The sequence below is a fragment of the Schistocerca americana genome, chromosome 9, assembly GCF_021461395.2.
Source record: "Schistocerca americana isolate TAMUIC-IGC-003095 chromosome 9, iqSchAmer2.1, whole genome shotgun sequence".
In the NCBI taxonomy this organism is placed as follows: Eukaryota; Metazoa; Arthropoda; class Insecta; order Orthoptera; family Acrididae; genus Schistocerca; species Schistocerca americana.
The window spans coordinates 59,173,354-59,197,365 of record NC_060127.1 but is presented as its reverse complement, the minus strand read 5'-3'; the positions used below and the strand labels follow the sequence as shown (position 1 = coordinate 59,197,365).

General features: G+C 45.8%; 1 protein-coding gene across 1 annotated transcript; it reads left to right on the top strand.

Moving 5' to 3' along the window:
* Positions 1-67: 67 nt before the first annotated feature.
* Positions 68-23,083, top strand: LOC124550630 (UDP-glycosyltransferase UGT5-like). Its single transcript, XM_047125353.1, has 4 exons — positions 68-901; positions 9,322-9,544; positions 11,753-11,972; positions 22,804-23,083. The coding sequence occupies exons 1-4, from the start codon at positions 68-70 to the stop codon at positions 23,081-23,083; spliced, it is 1,557 nt and encodes a 518-aa protein (XP_046981309.1).
* The last annotated feature ends 929 nt before the right edge of the window (positions 23,084-24,012 follow it).

Here is a 24,012-nt window from a genome sequence, read left to right as displayed (position 1 = left end):
GATATTTACTTGCCTGGCCTCTGTAGATAGACAGCTGTGACTGTTGGTTTGGTCTCACGGTTTCAGAATGAGTGAAAGCCTCGTCTGGATCCCTTCGTTGCTGCTGCCACTGCTGCTGCTGTCGGCCAGTCCCTGCGACTCGGCGAGGATCCTGGGCCTGCTGAGCACGCCTTCTCGCAGCCACCACATCTTCAACCGCGCCCTCATGCTGGAGCTGGCAGCCAGGGGGCACTACGTTACCGTCTTCAGCCCAGACCCCGAGGACCGTCCCGTGCCCAACCACAGGGACATCGTGTTGGACGGGGCGTACGAGGAAGAGTACAGCTACGAGGTCGTCCCTCACCTCAGCTACTCTCAGGAAGTGGTCGAGTTCTTCGAGTGGGGTCTAGCGAATTGCGACAAGGCCCTGAAATCAGACGGTGCGCGCCAGTTGATGAAGCTGACCGAAAACGAGACCTTCGACTTGATAATCGCCGAAGTTATGGTGCAGGAGTGCCTTCTTCCATTCGTATCCAAATTCGGAAACCCTCCAATTGTCCGTATCACAGCGTATGGCATCCCTCCCTGGGCTAACGACCTGGTGGGAAACTATCAGAACCCGTCCTTTGTGAACACCTTCAACCTGCCCTACTCCTACCACATGACGTTTCTGCAGAGACTGACGAATTTCCTGCTCGACATGTTCGTCTGGTACTGTCGGAATTACGTGTACATGCCAATGCAAGATCGAATCAGCCGTCAGTTCTTCGGTGAGTCTGTACCACTGCCCAGCGAGATCGAGAAGAACATGAGTTTAGTTTTGGTGAACGCGTACCTGGGTACACACTACCCTCAGCCTCATGTCCCGGCCGTCGTACCAGTGGGTGGTATGCAGATCAGACCACCTCAACCACTCCCAAAGGTAAGGCAACATCGCAATATACGAGGGGCGATCAATAAGTAATGCAGCACTTTTTCCTCGGCTGATTTCTGTTGAAAAAAAATGCTGAATTTGTTGTGGGACATCGTGAAATATTCCGGCTCCAGTCCGCGCACTGCCATGAAGATTCGATAGGTGGCGGCGATCTACATAGCCTGTAAAATGGTGTCTGTAAGGCAGGTACTTCCCAAACGAAGACCTGTCATGGAGTTTCTTTTGGCGGAAAACCAGAGGGTCGCAAATATTCATAGGTGCTGGCAGAATGGCCACAAAGACCTGACAGTGAACAAAAGCAGGGTGAGTCGTTGGACATGGCGTCTGTTATCATCGCAAGAAGATCGTGCATACCTGTCCCATCGGTCGCGTCTCGGCTAGTCGCACACGGCTGTGACTTCTGCAGTGTTGGGACGCGCAGACACTCTCCTTCGAGATGATCAACAGATAATTATCAAATACCTTGCTACATCACGAAGATGACGTACTACATACGCGAAATTTAACCGACAGGAAGAAGATGCTGTGATATGCAAATGATTAGCTTTTCAGAGCATTCACACAAGGCTGGCGCCGGTGGCGACGCCTACAACGTGCTGACATGAGGAAAGTTTAAAACCGATTTCTCATACACAAACACCAGTTGACCGGCGTTGCCTGGTGAAACGTTGTTGTGATGCCTCGTGTAAGGAGGAGAAATGCGTACTACCACGTTTCAGACTTTCATAAAGGTCGAATTGTAGACTATCGTTATTTCGGTTTATCGTATCGCGACATTGCTGCTTGTGTTGGTCGAGATCCAATGACAGTTTGCCGAATATGGAATCGGTGGGTTCAGGAGGGTAATACGGAACGCCGTGCTGGATTCCAACGGCCTTGTATCACTAGCAGTCGAGATGACAGGCATGGCTGTAACGGATCGTGCAGTCACGTCTCACTCCCTGAGTCAACAGATGGGGACGATTGCAAGACAACAACCATCTGCACGAACAGTTCGACGACGTTTGCAGCAGCATAGACTATCAGCTCGGAGACCATGTCTGCGGTTACACTTGACGCTGCATCACAGACAGGAGCGCCTGCGATGGTGTTCCCTACATTTGAGCAGGATAATGCACGACCGCATGTTCCAGGTCCTGTACGGGCCTTTCTGGATACAGAAAGTGTTCGACTGCTGCCCTGGCCAGCACATTCTCCAGATATTTCACCAATTGAAAACGTCTGGTCAATGGTGGCCGAGCAACTGGCTCGTCACAATCTTCTCTTGATGAACTGTGGTATCGTATTGAAGATGCATGGGCAGCTGTACCTGTACACGCCATCCAAGCTCTGTTTGACTCAATGACCAGGAGTATCAAGGCCGTTATTACGGCCAGAGGTGGTTGTTCTGGGTACTGATTTCTCAGGACCTATGCACCCAAATTGCGTGAAAATGTAATCACGTGTCAGTTCTAGTATAATATATTTGTCCAATGAATACCCATTTATCATTTACATTTCTTCTTGGTGTAGCAATTTTAATGGTCAGTAGTGTAGATGAGGATACTAATCGGGTAATACAGTATGTAAAAGGAGATGAAAATCTAATAGTCATGGGGTCTGGAATGCAGTGGAAGGGGATGGAGTAGAAAAAAAGGTTACAGATTAATATGGGCTTGGAGCAAGGAATGAGGAGAAAGACTAACTGAGTTTGTAATAAATTTCAGCTAGTAGCAGCGAGTACTCTGTTCAAGAATCACAAGAGGAGAAGGTATACCTGGAACAGGCCGGTGATACGTGGAGATTTCAGTTATATTAAAAATGGTCAGAGATTGCGAAATCCGATACTGGATTGGAAGGGGTATCCAGGAGCAGATATAGACTCAGACTACTATGTAATGAAGAGTAATCTTAAGTTTAAGAGATTGGCCAGCATGAACACACAACAACACATAGAGAAGTGGGATGCAGAAGCACTAAGGAATGAGGAGATAAGCTTGAGCTTCTCTAAGGCTATAGATACAGCAATAAGAAATGTTTCAGTAGATAGTGCAGTTGAAGAGGAAAGGGCGTCTCTAAAAAGAGCCATTACAGAAGTTGGACTGTAAGAGTTGACAGGTGTGTGAATTAGCGCACAAGCAGCTTAACAGCTGATCCATCCCAGCTGCTGACAAGAATAATATGCAGCAGAATGGGAAAGAATACTGAAGGGGTGTTAGATGACGATCAGTTTGGCTTTAGAAAAGGTAAATGCACAAGAGAGGCAATTCTGACGTTGCGGTTGATAATGGAAGGAAGACTAAAGGAAAATCAAGACACGTTCATAGGACTTGACGGTCTGGAAAAATCGTTCCACAATGCCAAATGGTGCTAGATGTTCGAGATTCTGAGTAAAATATGGGTAATCTGTAGGGATAGGCGGGTTCAAATGGCTCTGAGCACTATGGGACTTAACTTCTGAGGTCATCAGTCCCCTAGAACTTAGAACTACTTAAACCTAACTAACCTAAGAACATCACACACATCCACACCCGATGTAGGATTCGAACCTGCGACCGTAGCGGTCACTCGCTTCCAGACTGTAGCGCCTAAAACCGCTCGGCCACACCGGCCGGCGGAGAGACGGGTAATACACAATATGTTCAAGAGCCAAGAGGGAATAATAAGAGTGGACGACCAAGAAGGAAGTGCTCTGATTAAAAAGGGTGTAAGACAGAAATGTAATCTTCCGTCACTAGTGTTCAATCTGTACGTCGAAGAAGCAACGATGGGAACAAAAGAAAGGTCCAAGAGTGGAATGAAATTCAAGATGAAAGAATATCAATGATAAGATTCGCTGATGACGTTGCTATTTTGGGTGATAGTGAGGAATAATTACATGATCTGCTGAGTGGAATGAGCAGTCTAATGAGTAAAGAATGTGGACTGAGAGTGTATCAAAGAAAGACGGAAGTAATGAGAAGTAGCAGAAATTATAACAGCGAGGAACTTCTTAGGATTGATGGTCACGAAGAAAACAATTCTCTTACCTAGGCAGCAAAGTAAGCCATGACGGACGGAGGAAGGGGGACTTCAAAAGCACACTAGCAATGGCAGAAAGGCCATTCCTGGCAGATAGATCTACTGGTGTGAGACATAGGCCTTAATTTGAGGAAGAAATTTCTGAGAGTGTACGTCTGGAGTACAGCATTGTATGGTAATGAAACATAGACTGTGGGAAAACCAGAACGGAAGAGAATCGAAACATTTGAAATGTCGAGCTAGAGACGAATGTTGAAAATTAGATGGACTGATAGGGTAAGGAAAGGGGAGTTTCTGCGCAGAATCTAAGAGGAAAGGAATATGTGGAAAACAATGACAAGGACAACAGACAGGATGATAGGATATCTGTTAAGACGTCAAGGAGTGGGTTCCATGCTACTAGAGGGAGCTGCAGAGGGCAAAAACTGTATAGGAAGACAGAGATCAGAATGCATCCAGCAAATAACTGAGGACGCAGGTTGCAAGTGCTACTCTGAGACGAAGAGGTTGGCACAGGAGAGGAATTCATGCCGGGCATCATCAAACCAGTTAGAAGACTGATGACTCAAAAGAAAAAACAATGATTTAGAACTTCTGTGGCTCTAAAGAAATAATGAAACCGTGACTGAAAACACTTGTTTAAGACCGTAAAGATTTGCCTTGTAATTGGTTCTAGACTGCATGCTAGTGTACATTACTGACGGGAGGTATTTTTTGCGATCTGGACCGCAGGTTGATACCTTCAAAAGTTTTATTTACTGAGAAATGAGTACAGAGTTTTCCACGAAAGTGGGGTGATAAATTTCGAGGCGGAGGACCATACTGCACGTACATGGAACCGACTTCGAATTTATTTTCTAAATAGAAGCGATATCTCGCGCAAGTAAGTAAATTAATGTAATAAAATGAAAAATTAACATGATTTGACTTGAATTATAGCCCATGTTGGCATTGGTAGCACATTATTCACATAATGTAATCGTAAAAAGTGTATTACTTGGTTTCCTTTAAGACAGACAGTCACATTATTTGCTGTATATTTGTTGCAGCAGTTGTCTCTAACTTTGTGATGCTAGAGGTGCAATCAGTTTTAAACTTGAACACTTTTTTTTTGTAAACTGCAGACAGCAGATTGTCTGTTTTGAAGGCACCACACACATACTACAAGGGGATAAAAAAGATATCCTCGTGAGCCATGCATAAGAAGATGTCTCAGTTTTAACGATCATTTCTGGATGTAATTTATGCTTTCTGTGAGAAAACTCATTTTATTTTGAATACAGACCTATTGGCCATTGGATCTTGGCGCCAGAATTGATTTCAATATACTTCCTGAGCACACTACTTCGATCCAGAATGAAATATTCACTCTGAGGCGGGCTCTGCACTGATATGAAACTTCGTGGCAGATTAAAACTGTTTGCCGGACGGAGATCTTGGGACCTGTGGCTTCTGCGGGCAAGTCCTCTACCATCTGAGATAATGCAAGCACGACTCAGGACCCATCGTTACAGTTCCACTTCTGCTAGTACCTCGTCTCCTACCTTCCAAACTTGCTAGTTCTTCTGTGAAGTTTGAAAGGTAAAAGACGAGGTGTGGCAGAACTGAATCTGTGATGACGGGCCGTTAGTCGTGCTTGGGTCATCTCAGATGGTAGAGGACTTGCCCGCGAGCGGCAAAAGTCCAGAGTTCGAGTCTCGATCCAGCACACAGTTTTAATCTGCCTGGAAGTTTCATTTCACCACTATCACCCTCAGTTAGTGCCAACGTAGTAGCATTTCATCTCCATGTCTCTCTCTTCGTAGGCGACACGATGTCCATTCGTCAGACGCTTGTGTTCGCCGTGTGCAGCGGTTTATTCGCGTGGAACCATACCGATGATGCGTCCTAGACACTTGCGACCTCGGGAAACAAGCTATCGTGAAATCTCTGAGCTGCTATCACGCACATGTTTCCTATCGATTACTACCTCACGTTCAAGGTCGGTTGTCTTGGGACGTGCTGCCCTCACGTGTCACGTGTCTGCAACTAACAGACTGCTACGGTACGTGTCTACACTTCCCCACACCACGCATCTAGCCACAACATTGGCACGTCACGCTCAGTACCTCTTCAAATGGGACAGTCCTTCCAGTCACTTTCGGCCACTCAGTTTAGGATCATGCATCCTCAGGGCACACAATTTCTGTCTGTCATACGTCTCTACAGACAACATAGCACCTAGTGCTACCATGTTTTTTACCATCATTTCAGCTTCCACACTTAAGTATAACAGTTTCTCTCTAAAATACGCTGTCAATATCAGCAATATCATCGTGGATTAAAACATATTCTGTTTCTTTTCAGTAAGCTCTTTGTCTACTTAAAAAGTCAGCCGTGTCTCATTCTGCTGCCATCTATTCTTGTGAATTATCTTTTGACTTTTGTTTCTACACTTCTCCTGTTTGCTCTTTGATGTTTAATTCTTTGCTTCTAGTGTGCTATGTGTGGTGTCACCGCCAGACACCACACTTGCTAGGTGGTAGCCTTTAAATCGGCCGCGGTCCGGTAGTATACGTCGGACCCGCGTGTCGCCACTATCAGTGATTGCAGACCGAGCGCCGCCACACGGCAGGTCTAGAGAGACGTCCTAGCACTCGCCCCAATGTACAGCCGACTTTGCTAGCGATGGTTCACTGACAAATTACGCTCTCATTTGCCGAGACGATAGTTAGCATAGCCTTCAGCTACGTCATTTGCTACGACCTAGCAAGGCGCCATTATCATTTGCTATTTATCTTGTGATGCGTGTACCGTCAGACCGATGTTCACCAATTATGGATTAAAGTTAAGTATTCCAGAAGCTCCGCACTTTTTTTACTAGACTCAACTCCTTTAACTGTTCCAGACCTCACGCCAGCCTGCGTGAGCTTAAACGCGTGCCCTTCGGCCTCCCGTCCTATTGGATTGGCTGTCTTGCCAGTCCACAAAACTATGTTCAATTCTCTTCCTGTCCAGAAAAAAGAAAACTCATCTTTATGGTTTCTGTTTCATGCCCTGTAGGTAGTATCCTACATTCATAGCTTGATGTCACTGGCAGTACCTATCAGAATTCAATCATTATCTCTGACTGATGTTTCTAAAGTCACTGGAAGAAATAAATTGGAATTTCTAGTGCTGTCATTGTTGGTTCTGTGTCGTAATGTAATGACGCATGCTGCTTATTCTACAGGGAGTCCCAGGAGGATTGGTCAATAATCACGGATATGTCAGGGACAGTCATTAGAAGCATAAATTCTGGTAAATATGAGCTACAAAACGAATACCTTAAGAGCTATGAGTTCTTTTTCATCTTCTGTGCTGTGAAACACTTCTCTTCTACTGAACAAGCCCTCAAAGCTCTTAAGGTATATATTTTAGAGCCCAGGTTTAGTATACAGTTTTTCTTAATTTGGTCCCTGCTACATCCTTCCGAAATACGGAGAGCAACGAGATTTCAGTAGAAGAGAGTTCGTGGGTGTAGTCGAAGAAAAAGAAGTTATCGTAGCGCTAAGGTACGTATTTCACCACCCATGTTAACTAGACTTCTTTGGTTCGAGTGTTCGCGATATTGACCATACCTCATTGGACACCCTGTACTTGTCCTTTAGCTTTGCTAAGAAATATCTATGCATTGGCTTAGTTGAGATATCGTATGGTGTTTATTACAACAGTCGCGTCATAACCACTAGTTGAATGGAGAAAATGTGTTCACTTCTTCTTTTTCACACATGTATTAAAAATTCTTAGATCTGCATAAAATACACTCCTGGAAATTGAAATAAGAACACCGTGAATTCATTGTCCCAGGAAAGGGAAGCTTTATTGACGCATTCCTGGGGTCAGATACATCACATGATCACACTGACAGAACCACAGGCACATAGACACAGGCAACAGAGCATGCACAATGTCGGCACTAGTACAGTGTATATCCACCTTTCGCAGCAATGCAGCCTGCTATTCTCCCATGGAGACGATCGTAGAGATGCTGGATGTAGTCCTGTGGAACGGCTTGCCATGCCATGTCCACCTGGCGCCTCAGTTGGACCAGCGTTCGTGCTGGACGTGCAGACCGCGTGAGACGACGCTTCATCCAGTCCCAAACATGCTCAATGGGGGACAGATCCGGAGATCTTGCTGGCCAGGGTAGTTGACTTACACCTTCTAGAGCACGTTGGGTGGCACCAGGATACATGCGGACGTGCATTGTCCTGTTAGAACAGCAAGTTCCCTTGCCGGTCTAGGAATGGTAGAACGATGGGTTCGATGACGGTTTGGATGTACCGTGCACTATTCAGTGTCCCATCGACGATCACCAGTGGTGTACGGCCAGTGTAGGAGATCGCTCCCCACACCATGATGCCGGGTGTTGGCCCTGTGTGCCTCGGTCGTATGCAGTCCTGATTGTGGCGCTCACCTGCACGGCGCCAAACACGCATACGACCATCATTGGCACCAAGGCAGAAGCGACTCTCATCGCTGAAGACGACACGTCTCCATTCGTCCCTCCATTCACGCCTGTCGCGACACCACTGGAGGCGGGCTGCACGATGTTGGGGCGTGAGCGGAAGACGGCCTAACGGTGTGCGGGACCGTAGCCCAGCTTCATGGAGACGGTTGCGAATGGTCCTCGCCGATACCTCAGGAGCAACAGTGTCCCTAATTTGCTGGGAAGTGGCGGTGCGGTCCCCTACGGCACTGCGTAGGATCCTACGGTCTTGGCGTGCATCCGTGCGTCGCTGCGGTCCGGTCCCAGGTCGACGGGCACGTGCACTTTCCGCCGACCACTGGCGACAACATCGATGTACTGTGGAGACCTCACGCCCCACGTGTTGAGCAATTCGGCGGTACGTCCACCCGGCCTCCCGCATGCCCACTATACGCCCTCGCTCAAAGTCCGTCAACTGCACATACGGTTCACGTCCACGCTGTCGCGGCATGCTACCAGTGTTAAAGACTGCGATGGAGCTCCGTATGCCACGGCAAACTGGCTGACACTGACGGCGGCGGTGCACAAATGCTGCGCAGCTAGCGCCATGCGACGGCCAACACCGCGGTTCCTGGTGTGTCCGCTGTGCCGTGCGTGTGATCATTGCTTGTACAGCCCTCTCGCAGTGTCCGGAGCAAGTATGGTGGGTCTGACACACCGGTGTCAATGTGTTCTTTTTTCCATTTCCAGGAGTGTACAAATTATATTAATTGTAACTATGACAACGTTTACATTACTGTGTAATGTCAATGAATTCGATATTCCGATATAACCTATTTGGGAATGTACCGATACTTTGGAAGTGAATTGTAATTATGTAAGTTCTTTACAACAAACTTCTTTGTTGATAACTACAGGTGAAGGGCCATCCTCATTTTTGTGCGTTCCTACCCTCTAGGACCTACAAGGTTACCTGGACTCTGCTCCCCAGGGCGTCATATACATGTGCTTGGGCACGAATGTGCGAAGCGACGAGTTGGGGGAGAACCAGCTGCGAGCCTTCCTGGAGGCCTTCCGGGAGCTGCCCCAGAAGGTGCTCTGGAAGTGGGAGTCAGACTCCCTGCCAGGGCAGCCGCCCAACGTCAAGATCATCAAGTGGGCTCCCCAGAACGATATTCTCGGTAAGATATATTATTTGAGAACTTTTCGTACTACGCTTTAACGTGCTTACACGACAACAAGCAAATACACTCACCGGACAAAATATTATTCACTCCGTTGAAAGAGAAAAGTGTTCATTTGAGGGTACTGTCGGTGCAGAGCTGGTACCTGGCGGTGAAGTGGTCCACCAACCATGACATGGCTAATGGGAGTGAAGTCTTTTCTTTGTGCCGCTCGGTTGTACGGAATCAGAATAGTAATGGGTGTAGACATAGGAGAGGGACAGCACTCTAGAGAGGACCTAGGAGGATTTGATAACACACCAATACTGTGGTAACATTGCAGCTAAAATTGATAATGCCCTCAGTTCGGCCAAAAGAGTGTACAAACGGTGTGCAGGTGCACTATCTGACCCAAAGTACCCGGACACCTATTAATGGACATTAATATGGGATGTGTCCACACTTCACCCTCATGACGACTTTAACTGTGCCAGGGAGACTTTCAGTGACGTGTCAGTGTCTGTAGAATCACAGGCCATTCATCATTACTAGAAGAGACCACAGAAGGTAGTGAGGGTGGACTCTGAAGCGAAGTCGACGTTCTAGCTCATTTCAAATGACCTTGACAGTCCAGTTCAGGAATGTTCTTGCCTGCAGACCATTACCTCACAGATGCAGCATTATGACAGAGTGCATTGTGATCCTGATACAACCACGTCTCCAAACCGCTCCTCTGGTGTTCTCAGTACACAATTCTGCACAACATGTTCATCTTTTACCGCATTTAGCGTTTTCTTACTCCCAAGAAGGGTACCCCCACCCTAACCTTCAGAAAACAACCGCATACCTGAACAACGTCTTCTCTGTGCTTCATCATTGCCGCTTCACAAGCTGGAACACAACATTCCCCAGGAATTTGCCAAAACAAACGCTGCTTTCGGATTGCCACAGGGAATACAGCGCGATTTGTCACTCCAAGTCACTCACTGTCCGTTGACGCTTTGGTTCACTCCTAGACGGCTGGACACTTTCTTTGTTCGGAGCCCTTCATGGCACAAAGTAACAATGCGGACGCGATCAAAACGCAGTGTTGACTGTCTAGGCATGGTTGAACTACAGACAACACAAGCCGTGTACCTCTTTCTTGGTGGAATGACTGGAACTGATTGGCTGTCCGACCCCCTCCGTCAAATAGGCACTACTCATGCATGGTTGTTCACATCTTTGGATAGGTTTAGTGACATCTCTGAACAGTCAAAGGGACTGTGTCAGTGATACAATATGCATAGTCAACGTCTATCTTCAGGAGTTCTGGGAACGGGGTGTTACAAAACATTTTTTGATGTGTGTATTTGGCGGCGAGGAACCCAGACGTCCAATTCTGCAGCGAGGTGTTTGATTGTGATCCGATGATCACCTCGAAGTAGAGCGTCCACACGTTCCAGCACTGCAGGAGTCACAGCTGTGTGCTGCCAGTCGGCACGCTGGAGAACAGACAGGTTTGCGCCACGTTTTGCGATGATGACGGACGCTTCGCTCAACGACTCACCGTGCTTTTGTTTACTGCTAGGTCTCCGTAGACACTTTCAGGCACCTAAGAATATCGGCGGTCCTCTAGTTTTCTACCAAAAGAAACTCAATGACAACTCTGTGCCTGGAACGCATCTCCTTTACACAAGCTATTTTCGAGGCTGACAATGCATAGCGCCGCGACATATCGGAACTTGATGAAACTGTAGTGGATGAAGCGGAATACTCCATGACATCCCACAAAAAACTCTGCATTTTTTCTACCGAAATTGTCCAAAACAAAAAAGGTGTTGCATTAGTTATTGAAGGCCCCTCATATTACAAATCTTAATTGTGCTTTTCTTTTCATTCCTTTTTTTTTCTTTTTTTTTGTCAGCCAGAGATTCGCAGCAATCGACGAAGACAGGGACAGCCATTGGTTCGGTTCGTTTCTGGTGGTAATAATCCTATGACTGAACTTCCCTCTGGAAATCGCTCATTGCCCTATCCATAAGTAATCCTCTGTGCACTAAACCATTTTTTTTAAAACTGCTGATGTAGCCCCAAAGACGATTACTTGTCCAAAAACGAGTCATATAAGACAGAAATTAGGAACACTGGATGTGATATATCATTGTAGTATCTCGAAACTCTGGTTTCCGGGACCCCACAGCGCGTGGTTTTCACGGCCGCCCTCCTTGCGCCCACTGTTTGCAGCGCACCCCAACGTGAAGGCGTTCGTCAGCCACGGCGGCATGCTGAGCACGTCTGAGGCGGTGCAGCACGGGGTGCCGGTGGTGGGCGTGCCCTTCTTCGCGGACCAGTACGTCAACCTGCGAAGGGTTGTGGCGCGCGGCGGGGCGCTACAGTTGGACAGTCTGAACCTCACCAAGGAGTCTGTGCTCAAGGCGCTGACTCAAGTGCTCATCGATCCCAGGTAAGGTACCATTCTGAGGCTGACTCCAACCCGAACACTTGGTTCAGGCTGCTCTTGTACTATCAGACCTCCTGATTTGCTCATCAGATTACTATAATTGCCTGAACAATATTACACACCGAGACGCTCCTTTTTTATTAATGAGACGAATTTCTCATTATTCAAGTGGATGGAAGCTGTTATTCTGTTCGTGTGTGTGTGTGTGTGTGTGTGTGTGTGTGTGTGTGTGTGTGCAGGGCAGTCACTCTTCACACTCCGTTTACGCGGCTCTCTCCAATCTCTCCCCTCATATCAAGGTCGGGAAGTTGTTACGTCCACTCAAACCTGGACGTCAACGTGACCCGTGATGCCAGCTTGACTATAGCGCCAAACGTGACCGGCCCCCACAAAGCGAGGCAGTTGACGCATGGGAAAAGACAGTGTGCGTCAATCAGCGGGCTGGTAGGATGAACTGTGGTGGTCTTCATTACAACGTAGCCTGGAAACAACATCTGGATGTATGGAAACGCAGGCTACCTCGGCGATTTTCGATGATCGTGATGTTTAGTTTGTGAGGCGCCCAACTCGCGGTAATCAGCGCCCATACAAAGGCCCAATTTTTTCACAGTCCAGTTTTGCCACTGTCACGAATGATGATGATGATAAAATGATAAGGATCACACAAACACCCATCCCAGGCACAGCAAATCTCCAACCCGGCCGGGAATCGAACCAGGAACCCCGTGATCCAGAGGCATCAACGCTAGCCACTTTTCTTTTTAATTGGTCAAGAACTTTAGAAAATTTTTGATAACACCATTAAACTGTGACCGTCTTCATTTGTAAGTGTGTGCATGTGTGTGTGTGTGTGCGTGTGTGTTATAGTTATAGCAGGATTAGAGCCTTTGCTGTGTGTGTGTGTGTGTGTGTGTGTGTGTGTGTGTGTGTGTGTGTGTGTATGTGTGTATATGTGTGTGTGTGTGTGTGTGTGTGTGTGTGTGTCTGTATATATTACAAATATGCTACCTATGTCTCTCCAATCGTTTATTAATTGTGTAAAAAGCTGAAGTAAATTGCTCAAGAAGTTTCCAAGATTTTTGCTAAAAAGCTTTCCCATATATTTATAACCTATGTCCACCCGAACGTTTATCAGCGTATGGTGTAAAAATCTGAAGTAAATCTATCTAGATATTTTCTCGATATATGGTAGTAACGTTGAACTGTGACTTATATTCGTGTAGTACTGTGGATAACGACTGATCGGTTAGCAGTGCATTTTGTTCTATTTATACATGATAAACCTACTGCAAAGAGTGCTGTAAATTTATTTTAATGTTTAATACGTATTCAGAAACGGTCTAACAACTAGTTTGTCTTCGATAAAGATAGAGACTGAAGCAATGAATCAAAATTTGTACCATGGTCAGGACTTGAATCTGAGTTTCCTCCTTACTAGGCAAATGTGCCAATCCCTGCATCACCTTTTTTTATTAAATACCCGATCCGGCCGGGAATCGAACCCGCGACCCCGTGATCCAGAGGCAGCAACGCTAGCCACTTTTTTTTTCAAATAATGTGACCAGTGAAGCAAAAAATATAAATTAAAAAGTTAGTTATAGCAGGATTAGAGCCTTTGCCTCGCCCACGACTCTCGTGCACTGCACAAACGCCAATCATATTTTTTTCCTCGAAAGCACTTATTTAAGGCAATCAATTTAAAATAAAACAAAAGAAGTCATTTCGACAAAAACAAAAGGGTTAAATGAGAAAGTATGAACGAATATGGCTTTAATTTTAACGTGCCAGCACCTTCTTTCCGCCGTCACTTCTACATCGTGTAACATTTAAATCCAAACAAGAGTGTCCACAAAAAAAGGGGGGGGGGGATTACAACTCATCCAACTCCTTGTCGATGAAAAACAAAGACACAGCATACTAGAAAAAAGCTCACGATAACTTGGCATCCTGAGCCTCGTCCAATGGGCTGTGGCCATATATTGGAAAAGGGCACACGGATCTGCGTCATATCCACTCACCATCATGTAGTGGACATAAAGTCAAACAAGCCACATGATGGTATTGTTCTTCGATCGAGGAAAGAAGGATGAATCGGGACGCATGAGAATCTCCCCCGAGATAGCCGCCTCCGACGTCCTGAGGAGAAAAGCCAGTTGTCGACGAAGCCATCTCCAATGGCCATGACCACAGGAGGTCAATGGATGATACAATGTATCAGTTTCATGGCAACGATTGCAGCGATCCTTCACGCCGCCCGGGGTGACCGTGCGGTTCTAGGCGCTACAGTCTGGAACCGCGCGGCCTCTATGGTCGCAGGCTCGAATCCTGCCTCGGGCACGGCTGTGAGTGATGTCCTTAAGTTAGTTAGGTTTAAGTAGTTCTAAGTTCTAGGGGACTGATGACCTCATACGTTAAGTCACATAGTGCTCAGATCCATTTGAACCATTTGATCCGTCACATTGAGGCCAATACGAAAAAGTCGCACGTTGGTAGGTACAATATCATGAACAACTTGGTACCACGAGAACGCCACTTCCATCGGGAAAATCGGGAGGCTAACTTTAGACCAAACAATCTTCCATTTCCTTTCTAACGACAGGGCTTCCACAGAGGGAATGTGGAATTGGCCAGCGACTTAACAGCATTTTTAGGGAGAGATTCTCTTGGGATAGGATATCTACTCCTAAATAACTGACTTCAAGAAAGAAATCCTTAACGTGCCGTAGTTTATAACTAATCCTACCAATATCTACTGGAGGTGTTAAACTCGCCGGTCCGATACAGTCATGAAGGCGAGCTGTAAGTGATGTTAAAACGGTGCCACGGATGAATAAGTCAGAAGCCTTAACCCGAATGTCAGGGAGGCCCAAACCTCCTAGCAGACGGGGGCGCGCCATGACCCCATAATGCATGCGAAATATAGAGTTGCGTCATATAAACCTGCCAGTTAAACTTTGAAATTTGCGGTACATCATCGCAGGAAGTGGAAAGATTTGTGCAATAAAATAAGCCTTACTTAACACATGCGTTTCCATGGCCGGACCTTATGAAGAAGTGAGAAAGAGCGACGCTCGTGTTCAATGATTGCTCCCTGAATCTTATCCGTGACAGACTTCCAGTTTACAGTAGCCATCTTTAGCGGTAAACTGTCAATTATAACAACTAACGATCGATATAGGGTGACCTTCAAAGCCCATGGAATTTCAACAGCGTCAAATCCTCGCAGACTGAGTAAGCGACATTTCAGGTCATTAACTCGCGCTCCCATGAGACGACAAAAGGCATCCAAAACTTCCTTCAGCAGTGGTATACCATCATGCCTACGGAGAAGAACCATAACGTCATCAGCATATGCACGAACTGTTAAACCTTTTTCCCAACAGCGACCAGCCACCCAAACGATCAGCTATAGATCGCAATAAAGGTTCCAGAAACAGCACGTAGAGCAACACAGATAATGGACTCCCTGGAAGGACGCCCTGACACCCTGCGATGGGGGAAGTAAGATGGCCATTTACGTCAATGGACGCCCGAATACCAGTAATTAGAGAGCTAAACAGCCGTCGTGCAGCATCGTTAAAACCAACAGTCGTCAATACTCGCGTAAGGAATCCACGATGAACGCGGTGCAAATCAATGAAAAGCAAAGCCCCAGGCACGGGAATGGTGGAAGCAATCGAAATTAAATCACGACGTTCAGCAACGGGAGTCAGGCGAATACGACCCGGAAGACAACTTTGATGGCTCGCGATGATGGTAGCCAACAATACCGATAGTCGGCTATTTACCGCTCGCGCTACTATTTTATAATCATAGTTGAAGAGGGTTATCGGACGGACCTGATCCACACGCAAACGTCCCCGCTGTTTTGGGGATCAGGACAGTTTTACCAACCTTAAAGCTGGGCGGGAGAAGGCCTCCGTGGATCACTTCATTCAACATGGAAGTTGTCGTATCTCGTTCAAAAATGGTTCAAATGGCTCTGAGCATTATGGGACTTAACATCTATGGTCATCAGTCCCCTAGAACTTAGAACTACTTAAACCTAACTAACCTAAGGACAGCACACAACACCCAGCCATCACGAGGCAGAGAAAATCCCTGACCCCGCCGGGAATCGAACCCGATCGTATCTCGTATTAGGGGCCATAATCGAATATAAAATTCTTTGGGAAGGCCATTGAAGTCAGGCGATTTGTGTTAGGGGAACGAGCCGTAGTTCGCAGCTCGTGGTCGTGCGGTAGCGTTCTCGCTTCCCGCACCCGGGTTCCCGGGTTCGATTCCCGGCGGGTTCAGGGATTTTCTCTGCCTCATGATGACTGGGTGTTGTGTGATGTCCTTAGGTTAGTTAGGTTTAAGTAGTTCTAAGTTCTAGGGGACTGATGACCATAGATGTTAAGTCCCATAGTGCTCAGAGCCATTTGAACCATTTTTTTAGAACGAGCCGCAATATCAAGCATATCGTCGCGACGGAATACAGAGAAAAACTCTTCCTGGAGAGCTGGCGTAACAAGACTATCAAGGAAGGAGGTAAAGTCAACAGACGGTGGACCGTCTCAATCCAGTTCGGTATAGAGTTCGAAAATGTACTGGTAAAGTTCGTGCATGGTATCAGCTTGGGAGGACCACTCACACCCATCTAGAGAACGAATGGTAGAAAGACACGTCCTTTGAGATCGCTTGTGAAGCCGGAGAAGATGATAGAGAGAGGTCAGCTCTTCCTGTGCGATTGAACGAGGCTGGGAACGCAGTCGGACCCCATCCATTTGCCTAAGTTTGAGTTGTATAAGTTTCGCCTTCACACGGTGGGCGTCGACAACTCTCAATGGGTCATCACGACCATCATCGTAAAGATCGCGAAGAACAACATAATTAAAGTCCCTAGTCCGCCTTATTTCAGCCAATTTTTCAGCGCTGAAATGCTTGAATGCATTTCGAATCCGGGGTTTAGCAAAAGTAACCCACCATTCTAGAAGTGAGGGATAACGCGCTTGGGACTGGGTTGTCGTCTGCCATACGTCTGCGATGATGCCTTCCAGAGGGTGGTCCGTGAGAAGTAGAGTGTTCAGCTTCCGTAAAGGGCGCGAAAGATGGACCCGCTGCGAGACGTGGTTAAAAGTCATTGAAACAGCACAGTGATCAGTGAAACTGGCAGGAATTACATCAATCGATAGAAGCTGACTACATATGGGGGCAGATAAATAACAGCGGTCCAATCGGCTACTTGAAGTAGCTGTAAAAAAAACGCAAACCCCACCAATGTAGGATATCTGGAAACCCAAATATCTCGGAGATGCAAAGACGTCACCATATCATTAACTTCCCGACAATATGCATAATTGTGAGCCTGATCTGCACGACATAAGACGCAGTTAAAATCGCCCTCTCCTCCTCCCCCCCCCCCCCCCCCCCCCCCACCACCAACAAAATCTTGCGCTGGTTCCGTGGGAGTAAATAAACAACCTCCTCCTTGTATACAGCCGCACGCGATCGGATGAACGACCGGATCCAGACGGAGCGTAAAGAAAAATTAAGGTGAGGTCATAAAAACTACATCCTGTACCGCGACGATCATATAGCGTTTCTAAGACCGTCCGCGGGATTCCATCTCGATAAAGCAAAGCCATACCGGTAGAATTTCCAGGCGCGACATTGAAAAACATCGAGTATCCAGGAAGACAAAACACATCAAATAATACCTCTTGTAAACACACAATATCGGCTTGGGAATCGTAAATACACTGGCGTAACGCAGCAAGCCGTAAGTGGGAACGTACCCTATTAACATTGAGGCTTATAAATGTATACGCCTGCATCCGTTAGCACATGTAAGGTCAATGAAACAACACAAAGCAAAATGCACTCATCACGCCCTTCTCTCCTCAACGTCCGGAGGCGGTGGAAAGTAGGTATTATTCTAATCCTCCCCACTGGAAGCTGAGGAATGCTCGTTTTTCTTTTTACGGCTTGCCGCTGCGCTTGCAGGTTGAAAACGCTGTTTTACACAACTCCGTGGAAATATACACTCTTGATGTGGAAGTGTTGGGGGCACGTCAAGCTCCGATTTGACAGAGGAGCCATCGCCACTGCATTCATCGGAAATCGGGGAGCACATCTCAGAACGACCGACAGCAACATCAGGTAGAGAAGAGACAGGTGTCAGGTGACATTTCCTGATCACCAGGAAGAGAACCCGTAGAGTCCTTTTGTTCCACCGTCTCAGCATGCAGGAGGGGTGGTATTTCATTGAAACACTGTTAAGACTGGCCAGCAGGCAACGTCTCAGCGGGAACATCTGAACTCACGGGAACCGTGGCTTCTACAAGTGAAGTGGGGGGGCGCAAACACACATTTGAACATGAACAGAAGCAGCGACATCATGTCTGGTAATACTGGAATCACAGTTAACTTCAGTAGACAATTCATTACCGCCATTACCTCTGTCAACACCGTGTCAGAAGACCGAGACTGGAGTGGGGCGTCCTCGAAATCTGTACCGTCCTCAGTCCGCCGGCGTTTGACGTGCGCTGCAGGAGCCGTCGTCCCACACTGGGACGCTCCGGTAACGGTGTAAATACGCAAGAAGTAGGGGGTAATGTTGCCCCTACATCGCTTAGAGCTGGAGACTGACTGACAGCTGACTGCGATGACACTACGTCTACTAATATTAAAGGAAGACGTTTTTGATAAGACCACGTCAGAACAGTAGTACGGCGCGGACAGTCGGATCTGAGATGACCGCTTTTGTTACAGACAAAACGTGTTCCTTCTTGCCCTGCATACGTAACATGGATCCGGTAATCACAAACAGTGGGAAGGAATATTCTTTTTAACGCACATGTCTACAGTCCGGATACCATTATAACACTGGAAGTGATGTTGTGCTGACCAGCGTTCCGATCGGATATGCCGTATTACTCCAAACGGAAGCAACGCTGTTTTAAGAAACGAGTATACTCTATTGTCGCATTTCCAAGGAGGACTTGACTAACGGAACCATTTCGATTTGTAAACAACACTTTAGAACCAACCCAAGTGAGAAGCCGTTCTACTTGAAGGGGATCATAAAACTTGACAACGAATGCATACAAATGAGAATGAAAGTAAGCAGTATCTACCTGATCATGTGTAACACGGATAACATCAGCCAACCAGGCGTTGGTAAGGAGCCGGGTTGAACACGACGCATATTCTTGTCAAAACTGAAACGAACAGTAGCTCGACGAGGAACAGATTTAGGAGACTCGAGAGACACCATGGCTCGGGCAGAAAACACCGCCTCCAAGAGGACAACGACAACCAACTCCGCTGCGCAACTACGGTGTGACATCGGTCGATACACCAACAAGACTGAGTAGTTTCTACACAAGCGGCGTTGCGGCACAACCGGAAGTTAACTACGACCTGCTCACTGGACGCGCAAGGCGACACTGAGCCACTAGGCCACCAGCTGCCAGCCATTCTCGATGATGAAGTCTTGTCCGATTATCACCCGAGTCAAGGCGTCGTTCTGCGGCAACGTTTCGACAAGATTCCTACTCGTCACCTTCAGGCGACATGTCGGGTTCTTGTCAATTTCGTATCTTTATAGAGGCCGCACTGCGGGCTCCTCTGCAACAGCTGGGCCAATCGCTCGTTCCGGAAGTGGTATCGTGGTCTCTGGTTTGGGGGGGGGGGGGGGGGCAATCGCGGATCGTAATGGTTGGTGTTGCATGGCCCTGGCTTCGCGTCCTGGTGCTGCCTATTCCATCCGCTATCTTCACCGCTTCCCCATCAGACCGCTCATGAGGTATTTTTGCTAGCGCTACATCCCATGAGGAGCACATTTGGAAACCGCTGTCCCAGTAGACAAGATCAAAAGTTACAAGTCAATGAAGTACGTGGGAAATGTATTCACAGTTGCGAATACAGGCAACCATAAGGTGTGTAACGGTGAAAATTTGTGCGGTTCGGGACTCGAACCCGGGTTTCCCGCCTATCACGAGCGGTCCCCTCACCGTTAGGCTATCCGTGCACGACTCAAGGCCAGATTCAAACTGCCGTATGTTGTAAACCATGTGTCTGCAACCTGAACTCCTACATCCATTATGTATATGTCTGTACAGGGGAGACACATTAATTTAGAGTCACTTGCCCGGTTTCGGTTTATAAATACGATACCGCAGTGTCTGTGTTGGATGGAAGGACGATGCATCGTACTTCTGAACAACACAATAGTTGCAGTGCCGTATTTATTCGTCAAAGTCAGACAAGCGGCTTTCAATTCATATTATTTCTTGCTGTTTGAAGAGATTAGTGGCGAATAGAGGGAAAGCGGGAAAACGAGAGGCGCTGAGTCACAACACGTGTGTCTTTAGTGATCGTGACAAACGATCATTGAAGAAGATTGTGACGGCACATAAGAGAGTGAGAGCTGCAAACCTCACTGCAGATCTGAATGTTGCTCTCGAGAGCCCGTCAGCGCCGAAACAAAGCGAAGGGCGTTCCAGAAGCGGGGGAATGTCGGTTCAGGCTGGAATTCCAGAACCACACATCTGTGATGCAAATGACAGCAACAAGAAAACGTGGTATCGAAGCCATAAAAGCAGGCATCCATTTTATGCATGATTTTAATAGAAGAATGATTTAAGACAGAAGTATGCAGTTATCCTTCAGAATAATGTAACCTAATAACCTTTTTAAGCTGCAACTTGACACAATTTTTACGACAGCCGCAAATATCTTTCAGAAAAAATGTAACTTGACACTCTTTTTACACCTCGATGGAGCACATATGGTGCATAAAGCAAAATATTAGGGTATTTCCGCCATCTCGAATTTTTGATTGGTTGGTTGATTTTAATTGTGGCAGGAGATAAGGGGGAGAGGAGGGGAGGGGATGTTCCTTTACCATAATGTTTAAGCAGTCTCTGAACCCTGATGTGGAAGTTTAAGAAGCTGACTTAAGAAAGAAGTCGAGCCATCCCAAGACATACTTACGTAAAATTTTTCAGGGCCCTCGTTCTACCAAACATTGACCAGTAACGAAAGTGTTTTCAAGAGCCTTCCACGTGAAAATGCCACAAGAGCTTCCCCAGCTTTCGCAAAAGCAAGCAGATAGAAGTGAATATATTTTCCTTCGAGTCCAAGTTGCATAACTTCCTGTTCGGAAATATTTGTTATAACCAAACACAGTGAATATAATTACATAATCAAATATGTGTTTTCCTTACTGTTTCGGTAATAGAAGCTGAGCTCTGGAATAAAGAGGAAGCTACAAGTAAAATACATACTGTGCACAAAAGACTCAAGTCCGAAATTATATTTCCTGTTCGAAATACCATATAACAGCAGTTAAATTAGTCCTACTTTAATATGAAAAGACAGTATACGGAATATTTTCTACCATTCAGATTTTTTTAAACTTGTTCCTGTTATTAGTGATTCAGCACACACTTTATGTTTATTTTTCACAGAACTTTCTTAATGTGATTTGATTCGATTGTGCACTGAGCGCCTCATATATAAATGCTGATGATGATGATGACATCACTGTCATGTGATGTCAAAAATGTAAACAAAGTGGGCCAAAGTGGATCTTGCTGTATGACTAACTGTATATACGTTTTTAAGGCAGCATAACTCAAGTGGTCAAATTACCCAAGCCATATTCATCAAGTATTTAAGAACGAGACCTATTAGCGACTTCCAACAAACATTACACATAATTTCAAACAGTTTACAAACTTATTATAGCTGACATTCAACAAAGTAATGAAATGGAAAAAGTTTACCGCTTACTTCATGTTCGCTTTTGATGGAGAGGAAACATCTGCATCTGGAACAACATTTTCACTATTTTCATTATTTCTTTACTACTAATTCTATCCATAACATGCTTTCCAGTCAGTATCCACATATACCTGTGAATGTATTTGAAAAATTATATCATTCTACCACGCCTAGTTCAGATGATATGACGTTGTAAACACTGAGCAGAATGAAAGACAAGGTTCTCTTAAAGCAGATTGCAAATTACCCAGACTACACTCATACAGTGGTTGATAAATGAGAGATTTTAGAGACTTGAGATAAACTTTAAACATGATTTCTATCGTGTTGTAAACGTTTTCTTACTTACAACGCACAAAATAATGAAAAGAAAACAGTTTTATCTCTCGCTAAATGTTCCTTGTTCCTGCAGTTAACTCTGACATCAACCGTGACGTTTTAATTTATTATTTATTGTAATTAATGCTAGTAGTTATTCATTTTGCAGACATTGTACGACACATAGTTCAGGAGATGTGACATCATAGGCATTGTGCTGTGCGAAAAACTACAATGTCTTGAACCATAAGGGTTTCAGGTGCTTAACGTCAAAAATGTAACGTGTTAACGCATTTGAGAGGTAATCTGACGTTCACAGCTGTTTCTATATGACACCTGGATTCCTTAAGGACCCCAACGAGGGGAGGAGGGCGGGGTGAAGTGGGTGACTTGTCTATTTACTATTTATAATGGGTAATAGCGGAAAGGTTTTACATAATAAAGGAAATGCCTCATTTTTAATTGCCTCCTAATGCAGCTTTCTTGTTGCTTTTTGAATACTGCTCAGCCATTTCGGTGTGTACTGCATAAAATACTGGAACCTTTCCTTGTTGGTATCCCTTTGATATGTTTCAGTGTATGAAATGAGGATAGTTGTTGAAAAATTATTGGAACTCATCATAACAGAACCGTTAAAAGAGTCACTGTATGAGATTTCCTATGTTTGATGGTGAGATGGTACCTCCACATGAGGAGCAGCTTAGCTCGGTCGGGAGTGGGTAATAAGACATGTATCCATGTTTAGTTACAGAGACCGCATGAAGCGGCTGTCGGCCATCTACCGGGACCGGCCGCAGACAGCCCTGGAGTCGGCCGTCTGGTGGACGGAGTACGCCCTGAGGCACCAGGGGGCGCCACACCTGCGCTGCGCCTCGCTGGACCTCCACTGGTTCCAGCGCTGGCTGCTCGACGTCACCGCACTCGTCCTGGTGGTCGCCATCATTGGCTGCACCGCTGCCTACCTTATAGTGAGGAGACTTCTCTCTGCGCTCCAGGCCAAGGGCAGAAAGCTCAAGACCACCTGATAGGTGGGTGACCATGTGGGACTCTCATCATCACTTTACGGGAAACTCAGGATCAAACAATACGTGTATCAGAATCAGGAACTACGTGGCACATACAGCACCCCATTTGAACCTTGTCCCATTCCCCTGCTTCACTGTCTTAGATTTCTAGGAATTCCATATATGATTAAGTTTTTTAATAACTTAATAGACACATCCAGCAAAATAAATGTTATGGAAAAGGATTACATAAGACCTTAATTAATAAACTACCTTTTTAAATTCATCCATCTGGCTATAGGTTTTGTGGTCTGTGGACCAAATTAGATGATAGATTAGCTGCAGGAGATCAAAGAATAAAACCAATAGATAGAGCTTATAAAGAACCTGATATTGCATACGAATATAATAAAGATTTATAGAAAAGACATGAAGCAGATGAACAACTTCTGTTAGCTTCAAAAGAATGAATGCATGCTTCTGTTGCATCAGTCAGAGAAAAATTAGCTACTACAACAGTTAGAGGAATAATGTATGGAAAGAGAATATTAGGAATCGGTATTGAACTTGATGATAGTGGTGAGGTACTATAAAAAAACCAATGTTATAAACATTTTGGTCTTTATAATTGAATAACTACAGCATTGATTACACTTAGTTACCTAGTGGCAAAATTAAACCAAAATCAATTATAATTAAACCCAATAATGAATAATTAAGTAGTACTGATAATTTTTAACTGATGCACAAATAAAAACAAGAATTACAAACTGTGGGAATTTACTCATAACAATAGGTTTGTCTGTTGTGAAAAAAATTATCGAATACCTAACGAAAAAGAAAGAAGGTTCAGGACTAACAAAAAATGAAGGAGAATTTCTTCCTTTGTTACTGGCAGTGTTAACAGATCTTGCAACCATTGGTTCACCAGCTGGTGGAGCAGCTGGTAC

What these genes read in the sequence shown, in the direction of transcription:
- LOC124550630 (XM_047125353.1), top strand. Translation starts at nt 68, where the DNA reads ATGAGTGAAAGCCTCGTCTGGATCCCTTCGTTGCTGCTGCCACTGCTG. An exon ending in CACCTCAACCACTCCCAAAG is followed by an intron (nt 902 to 9,321) that starts GTAAGGCAACAT and finishes CCTACCCTCTAG; the next exon opens with GACCTACAAGGTTACCTGGA. An exon ending in TCCCCAGAACGATATTCTCG is followed by an intron (nt 9,545 to 11,752) that starts GTAAGATATATT and finishes CACTGTTTGCAG; the next exon opens with CGCACCCCAACGTGAAGGCG.